Source organism: Apis laboriosa, unplaced genomic scaffold (genome assembly GCF_014066325.1).
Source record: "Apis laboriosa isolate Shangri-la unplaced genomic scaffold, ASM1406632v1 scaffold28_cov147, whole genome shotgun sequence".
NCBI lineage: Eukaryota > Metazoa > Arthropoda > Insecta > Hymenoptera > Apidae > Apis > Apis laboriosa.
Window position 1 is genome coordinate 1,367,709 of NW_025222687.1, and position 22,473 is coordinate 1,390,181.

The 22,473-nt window shown below is 32.1% G+C and overlaps 4 protein-coding genes across 5 annotated transcripts; 2 read left to right on the top strand and 2 right to left on the bottom strand.

Annotated features, from left to right (window-relative positions):
* Window positions 1-80: 80 nt before the first annotated feature.
* Window positions 81-6,343, bottom strand: LOC122714189 (cell surface glycoprotein 1-like). The gene is made up of 5 exons (XM_043935328.1): window positions 6,048-6,343; window positions 1,297-2,658; window positions 720-834; window positions 527-647; window positions 81-422 (listed from the first exon to the last, which is right to left on the bottom strand). Exons 1-5 carry the CDS (start codon window positions 6,136-6,138, stop codon window positions 234-236), a joined length of 1,878 nt encoding a protein of 625 aa, XP_043791263.1. The 5' UTR covers window positions 6,139-6,343; the 3' UTR covers window positions 81-233.
* A 4,109-nt stretch (window positions 6,344-10,452) lies between these two features.
* Window positions 10,453-11,996, top strand: LOC122714257. The gene is made up of 4 exons (XM_043935444.1): window positions 10,453-10,598; window positions 10,847-11,066; window positions 11,258-11,556; window positions 11,716-11,996. The coding sequence occupies exons 1-4, from the start codon at window positions 10,529-10,531 to the stop codon at window positions 11,901-11,903; spliced, it is 777 nt and encodes a 258-aa protein (XP_043791379.1). The 5' UTR covers window positions 10,453-10,528; the 3' UTR covers window positions 11,904-11,996.
* Window positions 11,997-15,439: 3,443 nt separating this feature from the next.
* On the bottom strand, window positions 15,440-16,602 carry LOC122714213. The gene is made up of 2 exons (XM_043935370.1): window positions 16,206-16,602; window positions 15,440-15,907 (listed from the first exon to the last, which is right to left on the bottom strand). The coding sequence occupies exons 1-2, from the start codon at window positions 16,590-16,592 to the stop codon at window positions 15,491-15,493; spliced, it is 804 nt and encodes a 267-aa protein (XP_043791305.1). The 5' UTR covers window positions 16,593-16,602; the 3' UTR covers window positions 15,440-15,490.
* Window positions 16,603-16,900: 298 nt separating this feature from the next.
* On the top strand, window positions 16,901-18,294 carry LOC122714214. Of its 2 annotated transcripts, XM_043935372.1 has the most exons (3): window positions 16,901-17,040; window positions 17,163-17,301; window positions 17,413-18,294. In XM_043935372.1, exon 3 carries the CDS (start codon window positions 17,415-17,417, stop codon window positions 18,189-18,191), a length of 777 nt encoding a protein of 258 aa, XP_043791307.1. In that variant the 5' UTR covers window positions 16,901-17,040; window positions 17,163-17,301; window positions 17,413-17,414; the 3' UTR covers window positions 18,192-18,294. The 2 variants fall into 2 exon arrangements, with proteins under 2 accessions (XP_043791307.1, XP_043791306.1); XM_043935371.1 differs by having other exon boundaries at window positions 17,163-18,294.
* The last annotated feature ends 4,179 nt before the right edge of the window (window positions 18,295-22,473 follow it).

A 22,473-nucleotide genomic window follows, 5' to 3' on the forward strand; every position in this document is an offset into this window, starting at 1 on the left:
TCAGAAATGAATTACTTAATCACGAATCTTCTTCGCTCACAACACTAGGGATATTATTATATACTTAAATGCAACGAGTATTCATATCAGCGTATCACTTTACGTATATTTAATAAACAATAAAAGATATTTAAGAATTTTGTTTATAATTATCCCGACGTTACAGAGAGACTTGGAAAGAGGCGTTAAAATTGGAAACGGAAACATTTGTGCCAATTATCAATTTGATGAATTTAATCCTCGACTGTTCGGAAAGTAATTTTTCCATTGTCATTTACACCCGTGGTCGAAGATTTATGAGAGATAGTCTTCCCATCCGGACCAACCATGGTGTGCGAGCTCGAGCTGGAGAACACCCCATAGGTGTTTCCAGATGGCGGAGGCACTTCCTCGCCAAATCTTGATTCCACGCCTGGTCTAACCTGAAGAGAAGAGAGCAAAAATTCAAGCAACGATTTTCGAATCGAAAATATTAATAATCGACCAAGTCCAAGATTTAAATTAAGATCAAAGTTTTATTACTTACTGGATTGATCGCGCCAGCTTGATAACCACCTTCCGGTCCCAAATTAATGCTGGACACAGCACTGTGTAAACCGGGTACAGAGCCCGGATCACCGGCTATGCGATTTGTTGTATCAAAGAGCCTTGAATAACAAGGTTTGAAAATTTTAATCTTCGATTAAAATTTCATCCTCCAATTTACCCCATTTACTTACGATTGTTGTTGCTTCTGGAATTGAGCTTGCAACTGTCTGAAATTTTCCTCCATTTGCTTCTGGAAATCGGCGAAGTTATAATCGGGGAAAGCGAAAGAACTGGGATCGTACACGTCTGTAAGAAGATGAAGCGATAAATTAGAAAAAAAAAAAATATTTATTTATTTATTTATCTTTAACACTCGTGCAATATAATTATCCTATACGTATATAAATGTGCACGTGAAGCGGCAGAATTAAACAATTTCTCTAAACAACGCATCAGAATAAAATTTGCAACACGAAATGCAACACGATCGTATTTAAAGCTCGTCACGTTCGAAGAGTATCGAGTGCGATATTTAATCATTCAATAAACATCCATGTATATTAAAGCTAAAGTTTTGCACAGACATTATTAGTCTCTCGGTGAAAAAAAATAAACAAAAATAACCACGATTATTTTTCTTTCGTCTCATTACATTCTCTCTCTCTCTTTTCAAACGCAAAGCGCATCGTCACACTCAGCGTGCACCTATCCAACGATCCCCAAGGAGTAAGTCCTCGAGTTTTTTTCACCCCGTTCGTTAAATATTACCTCCTCCATAGCTACCATATCCCCCACTGTTATACAATCTTGGTGTAGGTGCGTTGACCATGTTCGAGGTGTCGCCGTATCCTCCTGGATATCCCCCTTGGGGATAAGCGTTATAATTCGAGGGTATATCAGAGGCTCCAGCCGACGCGCCGGCCGAAGCGAAAGACGCCGCTCCTCCAGTTCCATAACCTCTCGATCCGACGTTGGATCCAGCCCATGCATTGCTGTTGGGACCGTACGGATTGATGTAAGGCGAGGAGAAGCCAGGAACGAAGGATGGCATGAAGAAAGAGGGAAATTGGAAATTGGGATTCTGAGGATTGTCCACGCTTGTTGGGTTTCGATTCGACTTTGATTCCGGCCTCTGTTTTTCATTCGATTCCTCCTCGTCGTCGGGATCGAAGCGGGAGCCGATAACCGGCTTGCTCGCCGATTTCCCCCCCGATGGTCGCTTGCTCGTCGACTCTTCGGACTCTTGGTCGGAACTCGTCGGTTTTCCCTTCGGTCTCTTCGGTTTTCTCGAATCGTTGGACGGTTGCCTCTTGCCCTCCTCCTGATCCTCCTCCGCGTCTTTTTCCTCATTCTTCGGTTTCGGCCTTTCGTCACTGGACAGCTGTCTCGCTGAAGGCTCTTCCTCGGGATCCGTGCCTTTCGCCTTCGGTCTCGGTTTTCCTCCTCTCGTCCTCGGCTCCGGTTCTTGATCCGTCTCCTCGGAATCAATGGGTCTCGGTTTCGGTTTCGGCCTTTCGCCATTGGACAGCTGTCTCGCGGAAGGCTCTTCCTCGGGATCCGTGGCTTTTGCCTTCGGTCTCGGCTTTCCTCCTCTCGGTTTGGGCTCCGGTTCTGGATCCGTCTCCTCGGAATCAGCGGGCTTCGCCTTCGGTCCTCCTGACATCGGTCGTCTCGTTTCTGGCTCCGGTTCCTCGGCGTCTTCCGGGTCGGGACTCGTCGGTTTCGGCTTCGGTCTCGGTGTGGTCGATCTGCCAGCCGGTTTCGGCGCGGGCCTTTTCGGCTTCGAGTCGTTGGAAGGATCCTCCTTCGAGTCAGGGGACTCGGTGGTAGTTGGACTTTTCGATTTGGTGGACGGGGAAGGGGATTCCGGTTCGGTAGTCGAATCTGGCTCGCTCGTCGATCTTCGAGCCACGTTCTTCGGGGTGTTGGATCTACCAGGAGCTGCGCTCGGATCGGCGTGGCTGGTCTTGGGATCTGGACTCGTAGTCGGATCGGGCGGGATCAGCGTGTATAGGTGCAAGGTGGAAACAGGGGAGGAGGTAGTTTCAATGTTCGAGGAGCTGGATTCTCGTTTTCTCGTCCTCGATATCCCAGCGTGATCCGTGATGGGTATATCTTCCCGCAATCCATCTTCGCCGATGAAAAGAAAGAAAATAGGATTTGGTCGTTTTCACAAGTCATCATCACCGTGCCTTTTTTTTTTTTTTTTTTTTTTCATTGTCAACGTCTCACGAGAAGCACGTTTTCACCGTTACTGTCAGCATGCGGCAGGTTTTCGACTCGTCTTTAATTTTCTTTTTCTTATCCTTGTTATTCATGCATGTTACGAGGAAAACATGTATTATTTTTTCCTTATTGTTTCCTTTCTTTTTTTTTTTTTTTTTTTTTTTGTTTTAGGGATTTAATTCACACACGATGATTTATGATTATTTATCTTCCTTCACACGCTCGACACGTGCAATTTTAGTGCAGTTTTAACAACACGAAACATGCGGAAAGGTGACACATCTGGACAACACTGATTCGGCGGGGGAAAAAAAAGACACATTTCGCATGCAACACGTCAATTTCCTCGAGGAGAAGATTGTGTGCACGAAAACGAGAGAGAGGAGGCTTCAAGCAAGTTAATACACATAAATAATTGCGAGTGTGCAAATAAGCGCCATCTGAAACGATGATAATATACAAGGATCGTGTATTTTTATCCTATTTCGATTCTCACACGCTTTTTCTTCCATTTTGGAATTCGTTTTGCATTATCCTCGTGTAAACATCGCGTCACGTTTCTCGCGTTGCCAATGTCAATGGGAGAAAAAAATATATATATATATATATATTTTTATATATATATATTTTTATTCCATCGAAAAATCTCTAAAATCGAAAGTTTTAAAAAATTCTTCGTCTTCCATTCGTAAATCACCGTACACGTATTTAATCATTAAATTTAACATGCGTCATAATTTGGAAAGTTGTTTTAAGTGTATACCAGAAAGTGGAGATGGATTCTTCAAGGTCGCGCTTCCTCGAGCAACTTTCCGATTCTAATGAACTCGTTCGAAAGGTTACGCGAAAAAAAGAAAAGAAAAAAATTGATCGAGCCTCGAAAATAATCGAATAATGATTCTTCTTTCGGATGAAAATTTTCCTCGAGAAATTTTTCTATCAAATTTTTAAACTTTTGAACGTTTGAATTTCTTCTTCTTCCTCTTCTTTCTTCTTCTCGAGAGAAGTTGAGGGGAAAATCGTATCGTAATTGGAAATAAAAAAAAGAACAAAATTGATCGAATATAGGAAATAATAAAATCGAATAATTCTTTCAGGTAAAAATTCCGAATTTCTTCTTCCTTCTTCTCAAGAAAAATAAGAGAAGATTCGTAATTGGAAATTAAAGAAAAAGAAAAAAATTGATCGAGCGTGGAAAATAAAATCGAATAATTTTTTCAGGTGAAAATTTTCCTGGAAAAATTTTTCCGAATTTTTTCTTCCTTCTTCTCAAGAAAAATAAGAAAAGATTCAAAATAGAAAAAAAGAAAAAAATTGATCGAGCGTGGAAAATAACAAAATCGAATAATTCTTTCAGGTGAAAATTTTTTTCGAAAAATTTTTCCGAATTTTTTCTTCCTTCTTCTCAAGAAAAATAAGAAAAGATTCGAAATAGAAAAAAAGAAAAAAATTGATTGAGCGTGGAAAATAAAATCGAATATTTTTTTCAGGTGAAAATTTTCCTCGAGAAATTTTTCCGAATTTCTTCTTCCTTCTTTTCAAGAAAAATAAGAAAACACTCGAAATGGGAAAAAAGGAAAAAATTGATCGAGCGTGGAAAATAAAATAATCTTTCGGACGAAAATTTTCCTCGAGAAATTTTTCTCTAAAATTTTTAAACTTTTCCGTTCGAATTTCTTCCTTCTTCTCGAGAAAAATAAAGGAAGAAATCGCATCGCATAATTGGAAAAAGCGATAGGAGATAAAAAAAAGAAAAAAGATAAAAAGAAGCGAAGGAAAGAAAGCGATCGTATCTCGTATTGGAGGTGAAGGTTGGGTAAGCGAACGAGGTCATGGTTCGCCGCGCATCGTTCACGAAGCAATTATCTTCGCACGATGACACGTAATAGCTGTCGTACACATGCGGAGAGAAGAGGAATTGGCATCGAGCGGAAGCCGGTTACGTTACGTGAGAATATCGATTATCGATGTTATCGCGGTTGGAAAATCTTCCGCTTGCATCCGCACGCGAATATCATCACTTTGTGCCGGTGAATTTTGCTTTTGCGAGTTTGATTGGGCAATTGCTCGAATAACAACAACAAACACTTTTCTTGTAATTTTTTTTTTTCTTTTTAAGCGATAACCGCTTGAAAATGAAAACATTCTTATTATCGTGACTGGTGTATACAGGGATATATACAGATTAAGTTTTATTAAATGTTTTTCTTTCTTTTTTTTTTTTTTTTTTTTTTTTATATACGTAATAACAGGAGTTACACAACAATCGTTTAATCCTTTCTCAAGAGGAGAACTTGGCGTTACTTCGTTCAATTCGGATTAATTTGACGTGGAGAATTGAAAGATATTTTTTTTCTCTTTTTATTTTTTCATTTTAAATATTCGATTCGCGCGCCATAAAATTCGAAGTTTTTTTTCTTCGAAGGTGGAACGTTCACTATCGTTCAACTAAACAACTGCTCAGACCAGTTTCTAGGTAAGACTAGGTAGATCTTCTGTATATATATATATATATATATATTCGGTAAATAAAAATGTTTCCAATACATCCGCCACTTTTCGTTCGTTATAAAATTCCGCGAATTTTGTAATGAAATTTCCATGGTTTATTACAGAAGACACGGACCGAACGTTACGCAACTCATTGTTGAACGAAACTTTTATCATCCTTGACGCACAATGAGAGAGAGAAAGAGAGAGAATCGTCAAAAGTTGTATCGATTTACATTTATGCATTACATAGTTTGACGAAATTGTATCGCGCACGATTTACTTTATTATTAGACAAATTGAAGATTTAGAAAATAATCCTAACCTCACTACTGTTAACCTCCACGTTGCTTCGAAGAATAACTACTAAACTCAACTTTACTCTTATCAATATCAAATTTATTAAATTTTCTGCTTCTCTCTCACTCTCGTTCGATTAGAAATTAAAAAAGAAAAAAAAAAAGAAAGAAACGATTTTGAATTTTGTAAATACGATATTCGACGTAACGTAACGTAACGTAACCGTTAAGGAAGAAAAACAAGAAATGGGAAGCGGTGTCACGATTATATTTAAACCTATCCATCCTCGCTATCCAGGATCGCTCGTTCATTTTGTCGAAATTGTTAGGCGATGCCGACATTCACGGGTGTATAAACGACATAAACGACGAGCCTGTGCACGTTTTATTATAGGTAAAGAAAGAAAGGGAAAGGAGAAGAAAAGAAAAAAAAAAGAACACAACAATCGGCAATCTCTCTCGTTCAAGCGATCGAGTGTCTGTCTGTGTGTCTCTGCTACTCACTTCTTCGTGGCCTGAAGAGGGGGGAACGTAAGTCCGCGAGCGATCCAACCACGTTGACTAGCAAGACCAATGCCAACATCCTGATATCCATTTTAATTGAACGAGGTGGAGAGGGAGGGGAGAGGGAAAGAAAAAAAAAAGAAAGAGAGAAAAGAAAAGAAAAGAAGAGGGAAGAAACAAAGGAAGAAACGGTTGAAATAATCGTCGATCACCACCGAGTGAGAGAAGTACGCGCGAAAAATTTCGATCGATACGTACGTGGTCGCAGCTTGCAATGGAATGACTGAGCCAATCGATGCCACCCGTCATCTTATATAGCTCGCATCGCGCGCATCGCTTCCTCACCTCACGGCTTTAATGCGTTTCGATCTTGCTGTCGGCGAGCCGTGCGAAAAATTGCACGATCCAATGAAATTGTTGAAATTATCGGCGAGTAGAACGAACGTTTCTCATTTGCTTAAGCTTGTTTCATTTGTTCCACGGATCTTTCCGTTCGAGAATCTCTCGAATCCATATCGATTCTTCTCTTAATTTCTTCTCGAAGAACGGGATCAAGAAAGGATGTTCTATCTTTTTTCTATCTTTGAACCACATCTTTTGAAAATTTCTCGCTCTTCGTTTACGGAACGTATTGCAGCCTCGATTTTACCGTCAGTGGTAAAAAATTGCGGTTTACTCAATAATAATAATTTTTAGTTTTTACATCTTGTTGTAACACGAATATTCGTCGTTTATTTTCTTCTTCTTTTTCTATGATACGAATAAAGAATAATTTAATATTGATAATTTAATATTGAAAATTTTTGGCTCGTTTGCAGAATATTAAAATAATATCGTAAATAATAATAATTATCTTGTCGTACACGAATATTTGATCAAATATCGGTTTATTTTCTTCGTATTTAAGTAAATCGTATTTAAATTGTTTAATATTGAAAATTTCTGGCTAGTTTGCCAGATTATTAGAAATTAGAATATCGAAACGATTTTCGATTTTTCTATTAATAGTAAAAAACTGCCGCTTATTCATAAATAATAATAACAATCCTGTTGTACACGAATATTTGAACAAATATTCTGTAATATAAATGTTGATAATTTAATATTGAAAATTTTTGGCCCGTTTTTTGCAGAATATTAAAATTTAAAATATCATAAATAAATAATTTATTCTCTTCCTTTTTTTTCCGTGAAAAAATGTTAATAATTTAATATTGAAAATTTCTGGCCTCTTTGCACAATATTAGAATTTAGAATATCATAAATAATAACAATCTTCTTCCTTTCTTTCCCGTGATATAAATGAAAAATGTTGATAATTTAATATTAAAAATTTCCAGTCCAGAATATTAGAAATTAGAATATCATAAATAATAACAATCCTCTTCCTTTTTTTCCCCGTGATATAAATAAAAAATGTTGATAATTTAATATTGAAAATTTCCAGTCCAGAATATTAGAAATTAGAATATCATAAATAATAACAATCCTCTTCCTTTTTTTTTCGTGATATAAATGAAAAATGTTGATAATTTAATATTGAAAATTTCCAGTCCATATTAGAAATATTAGAAATTAGAATATCGAAAATAGTTTCGCATCACGATTCAACCGGTGAAAAACTGCGACTTATTCATAAATAATAATAATAATAATAATCGAATAACAAACGTTCTTACATCCTGTTGTACACGAATACTTGAGTAAACATCGTTTATTCTCCTCGCCTTTTTCCGTGATATAATTAAAAAAAAAATGTTAAAATATTAAAAATTAGAATATCGAAAATCGCCTCTCATCACCGATTCAACCAAGTCAATGGTGAAAAACTGCTGAGTTATTACTCATAAACAATAATAATAATAATAACAACGATACATCGAATCATAATCGTCCTTACATCCTGTTGCACACGATCCAACAATCGATCGAAGATAATCGGGGAATTGTACGTCTTCTATTTTCTTCTTCTTCTTCTTCTTTTTTCCTTTTTCTTTTCTTCAAGCAAGCGCAAAATATTAAGAGAACGATTACAAATCTACGCATATATAATTGATGATTGATTATTGGGTAGCACATAGCAAATTGATACCTTACCGTTTTCTATATATACATTTTCTATATATATATATATATATAGAAAATTACTAGTTTACTAGTGATTCCATGGAAGGATACGATTTTCGTTGGATAAGCTCGGGAAGAAAAACAGCATTCGATGAAATTCGATGAAAGCGATTGCTTCTCGAGAAAAATACTTGCTATCGAGAAACGATACGAAAAAAAAATGAATAAAATGTTTGATCAGATGTGAATTACAATCGTTGATACACTTTCATTTTTTGTTGAATGGAAAATTTTTCTTGAAATTTCGCGATGAAACATCGCTTTTTCTTATTCGAAAAATAGAGAATTTTCGCGTCTATGCACGAGATTTCCACGTTACGCAATATTTACATTACAGAATTCGATCAATCGAGTTGTTAAAGTACATTACACGATGTAAGAACAATTATTATTCGATTATTATTATTATTATTTACGAATAAGTCGTAGTTTTTCATCGGTTGAATCGTGATTACGAAACGATTATTTCGATATTCTAATTTTTAATATTCTGGATAGAATTTAACATAATACAACTCGATTGATTAAATTCAATCTTCATCCGAATAACGAAGAGGATACGTTATTAAAAATTTATATGTTGTTTAAGGATAAATCGTCGATAAGTGGGATAAACAATTCACGATAAATTCTTTATCACGTTTTTCGTTGGTTGAGAGAGAGAAAAAGAAAAATATTTCTCAATTGTGTAACGAATCTCGAACACAGTGTGTGTGCGTGTGTGTGCGTGGGGAATACCCAATACGCGAAAGTTGATTACCTTCTGCGTATTAATCTTTCAGAACGTTTTGCTTTTCAGACAGGCTCGTTCCCTTTTAGAGTCGTCAATACGTTGCTCGAAGGCAAAGTACTCATCCACCGCTCGAGTTCAATGTCAAGAAGCTGTGTAAACCTGCTGCTGGCCCAACACGAATGAATCACGAGCCAGTTGTGCGTATGCTCGTTGTTTCGCACCGTTTAGACCGATAACACGTTCGCGCGGTAACTTCTTTTTCTTTCGACTCGAAGGGTTGCCAACAGTCCGTTCTTCGGTGGACGCGAGCGGCGATGGGCAAAATTTAACGGTTACCTCGGTAAATTGCTTCAAAAATTTATTTAAACGAGGTTTTACGAAAAGCGGGTCGACTGTGACAAGAATAAATTTTTAATTTTTATTTTTGTATGTTCAACTCTATATTCAATGTTTGTCAAGCTTTCGATGCGAAAAAGCAAGTAAAATAGCGTTTCGAAGAATTTTTGTTCGAACGTTGAAAAAATTCAACCTTGTTTCTCGATTCGTGAAAATCGAGGGATTACCCCTGGCCGCTAGCAAACCGTCCTACGCGAGCGAATGTAGGGCAACTCGAGCAGCAGGGACGCAGTGACTCTCAAACCAGCATTTTCTATTTGTTCGAAGTAACTTACCGTATGTATCGTTGATCATCCTCGATTCAGATGATTTCGATTGACAACGTTTCGATATGTTATTTTGTAAATTCTTCCACCGAATCAACATCGAACATTACACGTGTTCGAAATATTGAAATTATTGAAAATAATTGATAAATATCTTGTGACGTATTTAAAAAAAATTCTAAGAAATGCAATAACAAATCGTGATCAAATCGAGATGTTCATTGAAAGAATGAGCAATGTGAATCATTCACGTATAATAATTGATTAAAATCCGAGGAAAATATTCATTTTCATCATTTCATTATTACGAGATGTAATATCGATTATCTCGTATGATTTACCGTATATTTTCCTACGATTGAGCATTATAATATATGCCATTCAATACTTGGTGAATATTCAATGATTCACTCACATTAATTATACTGATAATATATACCGTAGAATCACGTGTTTGAAATATTTTAAATCTGTACACAACGGTAAAAGAAAAAAAAAAAAAAAAATAGAAATATCGTTTATCACAATTGAAAACTTAATTTGAAATCGATCAATCATTGGAGAAAAATGTTAGGAAAGACCAGAAACGTAATTCATTGTTTATAGAAAGAAATATGGAAATATTCAACCAGAAATTAAGACAATTAGAAAATTCTCAATCATTCGTGATGCGACAATACAAAACGAAAAAAGATACGAGACTTGTATGATTTCGATCACATTGTACAAATAAATATGAGAAATTTAAATACCCACGAAATAATTTTATACGAAATTAATGATCGTTCCTCGATAATCCCATTTCTTTCTGTACGAGTCACCGCGTGATCGTAACTCTATTCGTCGAAGAGTATTACGTGGGTGGACGCGAGACGAATGCCAATAAGGATTTTAAGGTCGTTCATACTTATTGAAAAAGGGCGGAGAACGATCGTGTTCGAGCCAGAACAGTCTTAGAGATGGCCGGGAGCATCTTTCATCGTTGTGTTGTGCCGTTGTGTTTCATTGTGTTGATGGTCGCGTGGGCAGGTAAAAATCACTTGCTTGCACTAACCTAATTTATAGGACGTTATTTTTTTTTAACAACTTTCCTTCCTGTCATACGATCTGACATCCATTATAACTGATAATCGATACGAATAATCGTTATGAACTATGTAAATGATCGATGTGCAGTGGATATTAACTTGATTCCAATTAGAAATCTGCGTAATAATAAGTGCGAAGCAACTGGGATCGTAGACAAGATACGTATCACGTAAAGCTTCGTTTCACAGATGATCGAGTTCTTCTCACGGAAGAGGACGAGCGACGATGGAACACACCACCTGAGCTGATCCCAGAGCAAGTGATCAAAGAGTCTGATGCGAAAGCACGATCGTTGTCCGTTTCAAGCGCGGAGAGCAATGCGCACTCTTTCGGTTTTCAAGTAAGGCCAGAGGGCGTTAGTTACTCTCAAAGCAACAGTTTCGGTCGTCCATTGTCTCAAACGAGTGGGTACGTTTTCGTTCTAAGTCGAGAGGAATAAAATTTTCTCTATTGACAACAAACATCGGATTAACTTGGTTAATTAAATTCATCAAGAACGAACTTTTCGTTCACTGTGTAATTTTCAAATATATAAATATGGATAAATGCAATTTTTCAATTTTTTTTTTTTGAATTGAATTGCGTATTTGTTTCTTTAGAGTCATTTCGCAAAGTCAGTCAGTGTCGTTCGCAGCAGGATTAACAGGGATCGCTGGTGCTCTATCCGTCAGTCAATATTATCCCGTATATGGGAATCAAGGGAATGTGGTTAGTTTCGGCAGTGGAACTTCTTCTTCTTCTTCGTCGGCCGCATCCTCTGCAGGTTCCACGCATTCCTTTTCCTCTTCGCCGCATGTAGCCACGATTGAACTCGTCAAAGGAATGCCTGTTAGATTTCCTGGACAGAGTCAACATCGACCAATATGGACTAATATTCGTCCTAATATTAATAATAATGGTAATTTATTTAATATGGTAATAATAATCTAAATGGTAATAATTTATTTAATCGATTGAATTTGTTTTTTTTATCTGAGAAATTTGAAGTCTAAGGGAAAAAAACTTTTTTTTTTTTTTTGCGTTGCTATAAAAAATTAATTTCTTTTTTTTTTCTTAGGTCCTTCGCGTATCCCAAAATTAGAAATAGAAGTGAAGAAACCACATCAATATGAGCAAAAAGAAAATCGTTTCCCGATCGATTTAAGCATTTCGACACAAGAAACGAAATTGAATAATAACAGACCCACAATTCAGATACATAAATGGCGACCTAGTAATGATGATGAAATATTTAATAATCGATAAATGTAGATGGATATAATTGTAGAAATTTTTTTTAGTTGATTGTTAAATCGTTTTATTAATGATATAAATAAATATTCGATATTTCAAAAATCGATTTTGTAATAAATCGTTTGATTTGTTAATAACATATTTTCGAATAAATAAAAGTTTAAAGAATAAATTTAAAATTCATGGTAAAATAAACTAATAATATATATAATACGATATTATAAATTTTCAAAAACATGTTGTATAAACGTTGAATTAGAAACTATTCATAAATAAAGTAATTTGTTGTTTCTTGTTGTTCCGTTATTGATTTATTTTTCTTAAATTTCCTAGAATTATTACATAAGTGCGATGGATAAATTACCAATTAGTAATATAGTTAGCAAATAAAAATAAATAAAGCGATTTATTTTTCGACGATCGGATTATCGATAAAAGTTATTAAACTTTCTATCATTTATACGTTACATTCGAAAATTTAATTCCGTATTAATGATAAGTAGGTGAAGGAGAATGGAGGATCGAAGGTCAAATTGTAATCTTGAACTTTCTTGTGGCACTTGTGGAATTGCTGATAGCTATCGCTATCTTTAAGATGCAGTGTGTAATGGTAAATAACTCTGATGATATTATCGAATCATGATAGAATAGGAAATTTATTGCGTTGGTTATGGTATTCACGAATGGTAAATTATATATTTCTGAAATGATTCGTTTATTTTTTAAATAGTGAAAGTGATAATTATAATATTTAATTAAATTTTTCAAATTTTGACACTGGATATCGTGTCAAATTTATTACACATTTCATACTTAAGTTTTGATAAGATAAACTAGAATATAAAACACTTAAATTATTTATTTATTTTTTTCCCAGTCGATTTCAGAAAATCGATACACGATAAATAGTCTAAAATTATAAAATTTATAAAATGTAAATTTAATAAAAAAAAAAGTAAATTTCGATACGTAATTATCTCTTCGTGATGAGACCTGATAATTGTTATCATTTTTCTAAATTTATATTTATAAAAACTTTCTTAATCTTTGAAAATTTTGCAAATATTGTATTGTTTTTTACGAAAGCGATACTAAATTAAAAACTACGTATTATATATTTGCATTCAATAACGTACCCAAGATTTCATTTAAAAAATATATTAGATTAAAATTTTAAATTTAATTAATATATATAAAAATATATAATATATATAAATTTTTATCATGAATTTAAAATTTATTTTAGTTTAGCATTTTTTCCTTGGTTATGTCCACGAATATAAATATGAATATAAAATATTTTCGGTAAATAAATCGCGACCATGCGAATGTATGACGAAGAGAGCAAATATTAGAAGAAGGATAGAGATAATAAAAATATTGAAATCAGCGCCATCTTCAGAGTGCCGCAAATGAAACTTGGTACACAAAGACAGAAAATAATAAAAGAAAGATAGAAATAGAATAAGATCTGACCTTTAGCTTCATCTATTGAGTACTAAAGATATCTTCCAAAAACAGGATAAAGTAGATAAAGAATTTAGGATCAGTACCATCTGTTGATTGTTTTTGGAAACACAAACTTTTGACGAAATATCTTTGGTAATCGAGAGATGTCGCTATTGATTAATTCTCATTCTATTTCTATTTTTTTCTTATTATCTCCTGTCCTTTCTTTGTGAGTTTCATTTGCGGCACTCTGAAGATGGCGTTGAATACATAATTTTTAATCTATCTCCATCTTTTTCTACTATTTTCCTCTCTATTTATTCTACAATCTAAGTACAAATGCACTTGAGAAATGGTACTAGTTTCTGATTAACTTTATCGTTACCCAATTAAAAATCTTAATAATTTATTGTATCCTTTTTTGTAATCTTTACAAATGAATCTTGATCAACTTTCTCGTTTGATAAAATTTTGTAATTCTCATTGCTTTCTAAAATTCTTTGTTCAAAATACTTAAAAAAAAAAATAAAATAAAATAAAAATACTTTATTAAAAAAAATTAGAATTATAAAATTTCATTATTGATTTTTTTTGAAAATTGGAAAAGTGATTCCAAGCTACAAACTATCCACAATCTAATCTGCAATCCAGTCTAATATTGCGTAATTTTTTTTCCTTATTTTTGATTATTTGTTATCAAATGGATTGCAGATTCCAAACAAATTCTACACAAACATTTTCCTCTTCCTAAATCAAATTTTCTTATAGAAAACATTAACTCTTTGGCAACGTGTCAATAACTTTATATCAGATAAGAATATCCTTGATACAAATTTATTTTTTAAGATTAAGATGCTTGCTTTTAAGATATTATTATAAGATAACTAAGTAAACGCATTTGATAAATTCTCCAACTTAAAACGAATAATAAATTTCATCTTTTATATTTTTTTTCTCATTTTTATTCTCCTTTCAATAGAATCAATTTTCTTCAATGCATCGTCTCTTTTCCAAGCCAAAAATTCCTCAAATCTTGATTTCGAAGATATCAGAATCACATATCGTGCTATGTAGCAAGAGTCATTAGACTCTACTTCCTATTGGTCAATCGAAGGTCCTGCGCTTTGATCGATCGAGTTCCTTCCTGTACTCAACCAAAGTTAGATCTTCCAATCGACCGTTGTCCTCGAAATACATTCCAACATTTTTCTATACTTTCTATTCACTCTATTTTTTTTTTCCTCCTTCTGTCTCTATACTTCTTTCTGTATCGTCGAAACAAATACGTTCTTTTTTGCCAAATCGCTGTCGCAACTTTTGATTAATTACGATTGGTGAGTCTGATTATCTACTATATAAAGTTTACTGATGTAAGTCTAGGTTTGTTTTTCAAAGTTTTTTTTTTCTTTTCCAATTGCGTAATTATCATTTTCTATTTTTTCTCACTTCACTTTAAACATAACGAGCGTATCCTTGATACGAATTCTATTATATCTCTATTGATTTTAGATTTTATTAACGCAGTAGGATTCAAATTAAATTAGTTTTAAGTAATTAAATTAATTAAGTAATTAATTAAATTAGTTTGAGGTCTGATCGTTGGTTTTATTTTTAGATTTAATCTTATATGTGTGATATAATTACAATTGATTGAACAATAATTATTAGTATTTTGTATTTAAAGTGATTTTTAGCTATTCCAATTTTTTTTTTTAATTTAAAGTGAATATTTATTTTCAATTTTTCTTTCTATGTTTTTCAACATTTTCTCATTTTTAATTTATAATGTTAATCTATGTTTAATAATTTATTTTTATTGTTTTTTCTATTGGTTATTTTGTAGAGAGTTCTTTCTGGTAATTGGTATCATTTTTTAAAAAAAATCGGCTAGATTTTCTAAATTTAATTTATTAATATTTTATATATATATATTTACGAAGTTTTTAAAGAAAATTAAATNAAATAAGAATGCTCAACAAACAAATCATTTTTTAAAAAAATTTTTTATTCAAATATTTTTTTTTTTTACACAAATTTTTAATAATTAGAAAAATAATTAAAAACTTTTATCACATTCGATTAATGTTCTTACGCTTCGATGTTCAACACAGATATATTTAGAAATTTACAAAATTGAAATTGAAATAATTTTACGATGAAGAATTATTCTCTCTCTCGTTTTTCAATCTTACGTTGAAAAAAGTTTGTTGTGCATCGGTTATCGAATAATTTTCGTTCAATTTATCTAATTTTGCATAGAATATAACATCGCTTATAAGTTTTTCCGCTATTATTCTCTGCCGCTCGTTCAACTCTCGAAGATCATAAGCAATCTTTTTCCCAGTAATATCAAGCCAATCTTCTTGAACCCGAGAATTAGTTGTTCTATCATTTAAGCTTGTATTTGTCATCTCGGCTAGCTGATAGTTTTTGCCCCCGCTTTTTCTTTTTCGCTTCAATACTTTTTTCGTAACCGAAGATGTTGATGATAAAGAAGAACTTGGCCTGCTCGACACTTCCGAACATGGCGATAAATTATTTCCTCTTATATCGATGTCGTCTTGTCTCTAAATATATGTAAAAAAAAAAAAATATATATATATATATATATATATATATATATATTTATTTATTTTTTAAGAGTTAATATTTAACGATGCGTTGAGAAGCTAGGTCGAATATTGAAAGGAACAACAAAAGGCGATAAGATTTTTCAGAGGTGGGAGTAGACTCCCACGCATGTTGGGTTAAAACATTGCGTCCATTGACTAATTAATTCTGTATATATATATAAATAATTAAGCAAATGATAATTAATTTTTCTTTTTTTTTTAAGATATCAGATATTATCCATGATTAACTTACTCCATTATCGTCACGATCAATTTCCAAATCCGCATCAGCATCGTTAAAATTTTCCCCCTTCTTCGCATCATCGCAGTTTGTTATAAAACTTAAATTATCGAAATACCAGAGACTCGGTACGTATACGTTTTTCCCCGACGCTTTCGCCCGTTTAACTTTATTCAACTCTCTTCTGAAACTGCATCGCAAGTTGTGAATTTTTTTATTAACGAAATCTTTATTCGACATGGAATTTATCTCTTTGCATTTGTCGATTAAAACGTCCATCGCATGGTTTCTTAGATTTCTGTCCATGTACGACTTCGATCTTATATCCCACAAACACGGGAAACTCTTGTACAATGCGATGAATTCTTCCCAAAATTTACGATCTCCTATCGAACACATATTCTACTATACTATAGAAAAATTTCCTATAAAAGTAATGAGTCTTTCAACGAAAAAAGTGGCACGATTTTGTTGCACACGATAATACAAACTGTCTCGAGGCAAGTTGCTCGGGTAAGTGTCGTCTCTTGTACGTAGCTTACAACGATTGCCTCAGCGATACGTCATGCAACCTGATATGTATGTATCAGAAACTAGTGCCTCGCTACACGCGGCGAGGCATGTCTCACCGTGTGTAGGAAACTCGGATACACGGTACAATGAGAATAATGTGGCAACACTGCTCTTGCAAACGGTAGAGTCCGATTGTTGAAACTAGGAGTCTTGGGATAGATTCTGCTGTTCAATTTTGATTCTCATTCTTTTCTGGAGGAATTAATAATAAAAAATATACATGATATTCTTTAATATGCATATATAAGCAATATATAAATATTTTATACTTGCAGTAAGTAGAAATAATATACCAATATTTTGGTTATTGTATTCATGTTCTTTTTATTTTACGCGTTAATCTTTGACGAATAAGTTTGTAAAATAAATTTAAATTATTTTTAAATGAAATTACAGTTTTTAAGTGTGGACAAAGAAACTTATGAAAATTGGTAAAAGTATAAAGAAAAGAAGATCGTTAATACCAATAAGCGAAAGAGGTTAAGTGGAGATATAAGTGGAAATGAGCGTAAAAGATAACTTACGAGAAAAGTTGGTTAGGGGAAGATCATTGAAATCAATTAGATTAGAAGATAATATTATATTATTAGCATTAATACGCATATAGTAATATATAAATTTTTTATATTAAAATTTTATACGATAGAAATGCCAAGACGTTGCTGTATTCCTGGCTGTAAGGGAAATTACGACAGCACTTTGAAATCAAATAATTATGCTTCCGTTTTCCTCTTTCCAAAGAATGAAGAATTGAGAAAAAAATGGTTAGCTGCTATTCCTAGAAAAAATTGGTCTCCTACAAAATATTCTGCAGTTTGTAGTTTTCATTTTGCTGAAAATGATATTCAAAGATATGAAAAAATTGTATGTACTAATAATACAATTGAAAATGTTTTATTGTGTCGTCCAAAACTTGTAGAGAATGCAGTACCTTCTATTTTTCCTAATGTGTCAACTTATTCAAGACACGAAAGTAAAAAAACCTTTTATTCAAGACTGAAACGCAGAAAAAATTTCAAAGAACATAATTATTCCAAGCAACAAGTTATTCCAAATGATGAATGTTTAGTCCAAGAATGTAAAGACTTAGATTTAATCACAGATTTTTCAAATTTAGTGAATAAGTATAAAGAAAAACTTATAATTTCAGATTGTTGGAATATCAAATTAATAAAATCTAAAATTTATTTTTATAAACTTGATTATGAAAATGATATTTTAGTACTTAATACTCAAATTGTTATTAATGACCAAATGAAATTATATGTTTTTCATAAAGGTAATAAAATTTCTTCTCATGAATTAAAATGGGTATTACCTGGTGATATGAAATTATCCAGGTGGTACCAACTTCAAAATTTATTGACATGGTATAAATCTACACCTGATGTACCTGATAGTGATGAGATAATTCTTATTGAATAATATCTTAAGAAGTTTTTAGACATGTGCAATAATATATATATATATATAATAATATATATATATATATATTATTGTAAATTATTATAGTAGACTAAAATAAAAAATAGAAAATACTATTTGAGAGTTTTAATTAAGTCTTTTTTTAAATAAAGACTAAATAACTGTGCTATAAAAATAAAAAGAAACTAATTAATATAAATAAGAAACAAATCTATTGTATTACTACTATGTACATATTATATAATATACTATATATATAATTCATTGTTTGTTATTTATAATAATAACCATATACATTTTATAATGACGTGGAAAATTATATCGAGTAGAATATATTTACATCAAAATCGGACTCACCAATGTTGCCAGATTTATATTGAATGTAACTAGTAGTAGTAGTAGAATAAGTTGTGAATGTATAGGACATTATAATCGATGCTGCATCTAATGCAGTAATTCAAAGACTATCGCCATAAAAGAATTGTAGTACAACAGAGAAAATAGATAAGATTATAAAAAATTTTAAACGAAACATTAAATATTATTAAATATAAATTTGATTTTTGAAAAAGCAGTATTTATTATTTAAAATAATTGAAATAATGAAAGATAATATTATTAAATATAGATCAGTAATATAAAAAGCAAAATTGACTAAAGATATTAGATAGATATTCGAAAATTGTAGGAAATATGTCACATTTTTTTCAAATTACATTTTCCTATTAAAAATTGTGATTTTAATAGAAACATATAATTAGAAAAAGAATGACATATTTAAATTTTAATTAACATATTAAATTTGATATATTTATTTTTTATATAAAGTCTTTAGCCATGTATATAATATTCATATTTTAATATTCCCATTTAATCTACATTTTAATCAAATAAGATATTTTATATATAAAATATATGTAAAATGTACATAAATTGTAAAAAGATGCAAATTATAATTATTTCTTGTATTTTTCTGTACTTAACTAATCATTTTTTCGAAAAGTGCTCAAATTTGTCATGCATTATTACCAACAAATGAATTTTTTAATAGTCTTTGATCAATGGCGCCATCTCTTCGAAAAGTATTGAATTAACGAAGTAACGAACAGTTACCAATTGTAAAGTTTCAACGATTTTCACAGAGATGGCGTAACTGCCCAAAGACTATAAATAAATTAAAACTACAGTCGGTAATAATATACAACAAGTTTGAACATTTCTCAAAGAGATGACGCTACTAATCAAGTACTATTAATTGTCTATCCTTTTTCTATTATTTACTGTCCTTGTATAATAAGTTTCATTTGCGGCACTCTGAAGATGGCGTTGATTCCCGAATTTTTATCCTATCTTTGTCCTTCTCTTATTATTTCCTCTCCTTGTCTGTACTTTTATACACAATTTATGCTCAAAAGATGGCTTTGATATCCGATTAATTTTAGTGTCTTCTTTTCCGAATTTATTCTATATATCAATTTTATATGTATATATCTGCTTTCTTATAATTCTCTATTCTTCTCTTCTGCATGTATTTTTATATTCATCATGGAACATTTGCTATTCTCGTTCTATCCATAAATTATTTTTTTTTTTTTTTATTATTTGCTAAGTTTTTATTACAAATACTTTGAATTGGCTTATAATTGTTGAAGGATCATTATTCAGAAAAATTAACTTTCTACATTTCCGCAATCTATAAGAATAGCAAATGATGTATTAAAATAATGAATATATGACATAGAAAAAGATGATTATATTTCAATGTTAAGTAAAAGCTTCCTTGACACATTACATTATGAAAAGTTTCTTATTGAGTTGTAACAATGCGTTAATAGATAATTTAAGAATGTACGTATAAAGCGACAGAAATATCAAAGGTAAAGCAACTGAGATATAATTCAGAGATACATAAGATATATTTTAAATATATATATTCTTAAAAGTAATTAAGTATTTTAACAAATAAATTTTATATAAAATAGAATTAAATAAAATATTGAAAAAAATGAAAAATAGTAACTGAAAAAAGTAAGTATAAAAGAAATACAGGAAAATAAATATTCCAAGGAAAATATAGGTAAATATATAAAATTTGATAAAAAATTTTTATTTCTGAAATTTTTGGAAAAATTTCGCGAACGACTTGCTTTCACTTTATATTTTATTGCTATATTGTCGAAAATTTGAAATTTAGATAAAAATTGTTAGAATCGGAATTCCTGGAAAAATTCCTCGATCGACCTCCTTTCAACTTATATTCTCCTGATACAAAGTCGAGTTTTCGGCCAAAATTTCATTCGCTCTATCCATTTCGAAATTTCCAAGAAATTTAGAAATTCTAGGAATTTGACGTCATTTCCAAGAACTGCCGAAATTCTGGGAAAAATTTCTCGAACGACCTCCTATCAACTTATGTTCTCCTGATACAAAGTCGAGTTTTCGACCAAAAATTTTAAATTTTAAGAATTTCGAAATTTCCAGGAATTTTAGAAATTCTAGGAATTTGACGTCATTTCCAAGAACTGCCGAAATTCTGGGAAAAATTTCTCGAACGACCTCCTATCAACTTATGTTCTCCTGATACAAAGTCGAAAATTTGGCCGGGCTGAAATTTTAACTTTGTATCAGGAGAATATAAATTGAAAGGAGGTCGCTCGAGAAATTTTTCCAGGAATTCCGATTCCAAGAATTTTTTTCAAAATTTGAAATTTTTGCGTTTCGGCGACCGGATTTCGAGATTTTCTATTAAGAGAATATAATTTCAAAGAAGTGTCATTTAATATACTTACCTTTATACTTACCTTTATACTTACCTTTTTAATCTCTCTTTTTTTCAGAAAATAAGCATTTTTTCATCATTTTACTTAATTCTAGTTTTATATATATTAATAATAATACTTATCTGTTTTATACTTACTAAGAAAATTAAGAAATATACCGGGTGTCCCGCTTGTTTTTCATAATATTAAAAAATGTTTCAGATAAAAAGGTTTCAAGAAGGATATATTTTGTCGGTAAAGAACTCATGAAATTCAACTTTATTTCTTCAAATAGAATCAAATACTTCTTCATTCGCTGTATCTCGATGTATCTAGATATCCTACAAAAAAAAAAAAAAAATATCAGAAAAATGATCATTTTAAGAGATAATATAATTGAAGCAATAGTTTTTGCTCGTACATGGTTTAAAATAAAATTCTTTATATAGAACAATAACGTAATGAATTTACTTACGTATTAAGAAGAATATATGATGATGACCATTCAAAAAAAAAAAGACAAAAAAAGAAACAAAGTTGACTTTCATGTAACCTTCACGTGTTCTCCGAGCAGAAAAATAATTACACCGCATTACTCTCCTATTTGAAACCATTCAACTTTTATTCGAAATAATTTTCATTACACGGAAGAGTAATGACGTAAATTTCAAGACGATAATACCCTTTTCATTTTCTCAACTCACGTGGAGAATAACTTGATCACACGACGATGTGATATTTCACCGTGCTAATGGGTACATCGAATCGTATAAAAACAATTCGATTCTTTCAGCGCACAAAATTTCTCTTCTTTCATTTTCCAATAACATTCTATATTGAAAAAACCGCAACACCGAAAGGAAGCCAAGTTTACGCGAGAAACAATGCCCTTTTACGACGTATTTCGAGGCCGTGTTGAAATGGACGGGGAGGAGAGGGGGAAGAAGGAGAAGCGGGAGAGTTCGCCCATTAAAAATAATGTTCCTTCACGATTGGTGGATGAAGTATACGCGGTGGATAACATAATTGTTTTAACTGAATCGTGAGCGTTGGTGAACGTCATCCAACATGACTATATTACAGGTAATTTAAAAAATCCCCGTCCGTCCGTTAAAACGTCTAATCTACCTGTACCTAGAGCCGGCTATTTAATTGCATACCGATCTATCTACCGATGCTATCGTATTTATATACCGTGTGTATATCAGTATCAACGAATGATTAAACTTACCGCTAAACTTATTCTTCAGGATCAGATGAACTTCCAAGAACTTGTTGTTTCCTTTTTTCTAATAAAATTATCTAGAAATATGGAACGAGCAGGAGGAATTGTATAACTTGTTAACTGGGTGAGAATTTTTACCAGAATTCACTATACGCGAGTGAAAAATAATTTGTGGAAAACACGGAAAAATACGCGTAACGCGGTAGGGAAAAAATTCAAACTCAATTCATTGGACGTACGGTGATTACGTGAGCAACGATTATATAGCGGAAAATTCGTTGTTAATAAGTAATAAATT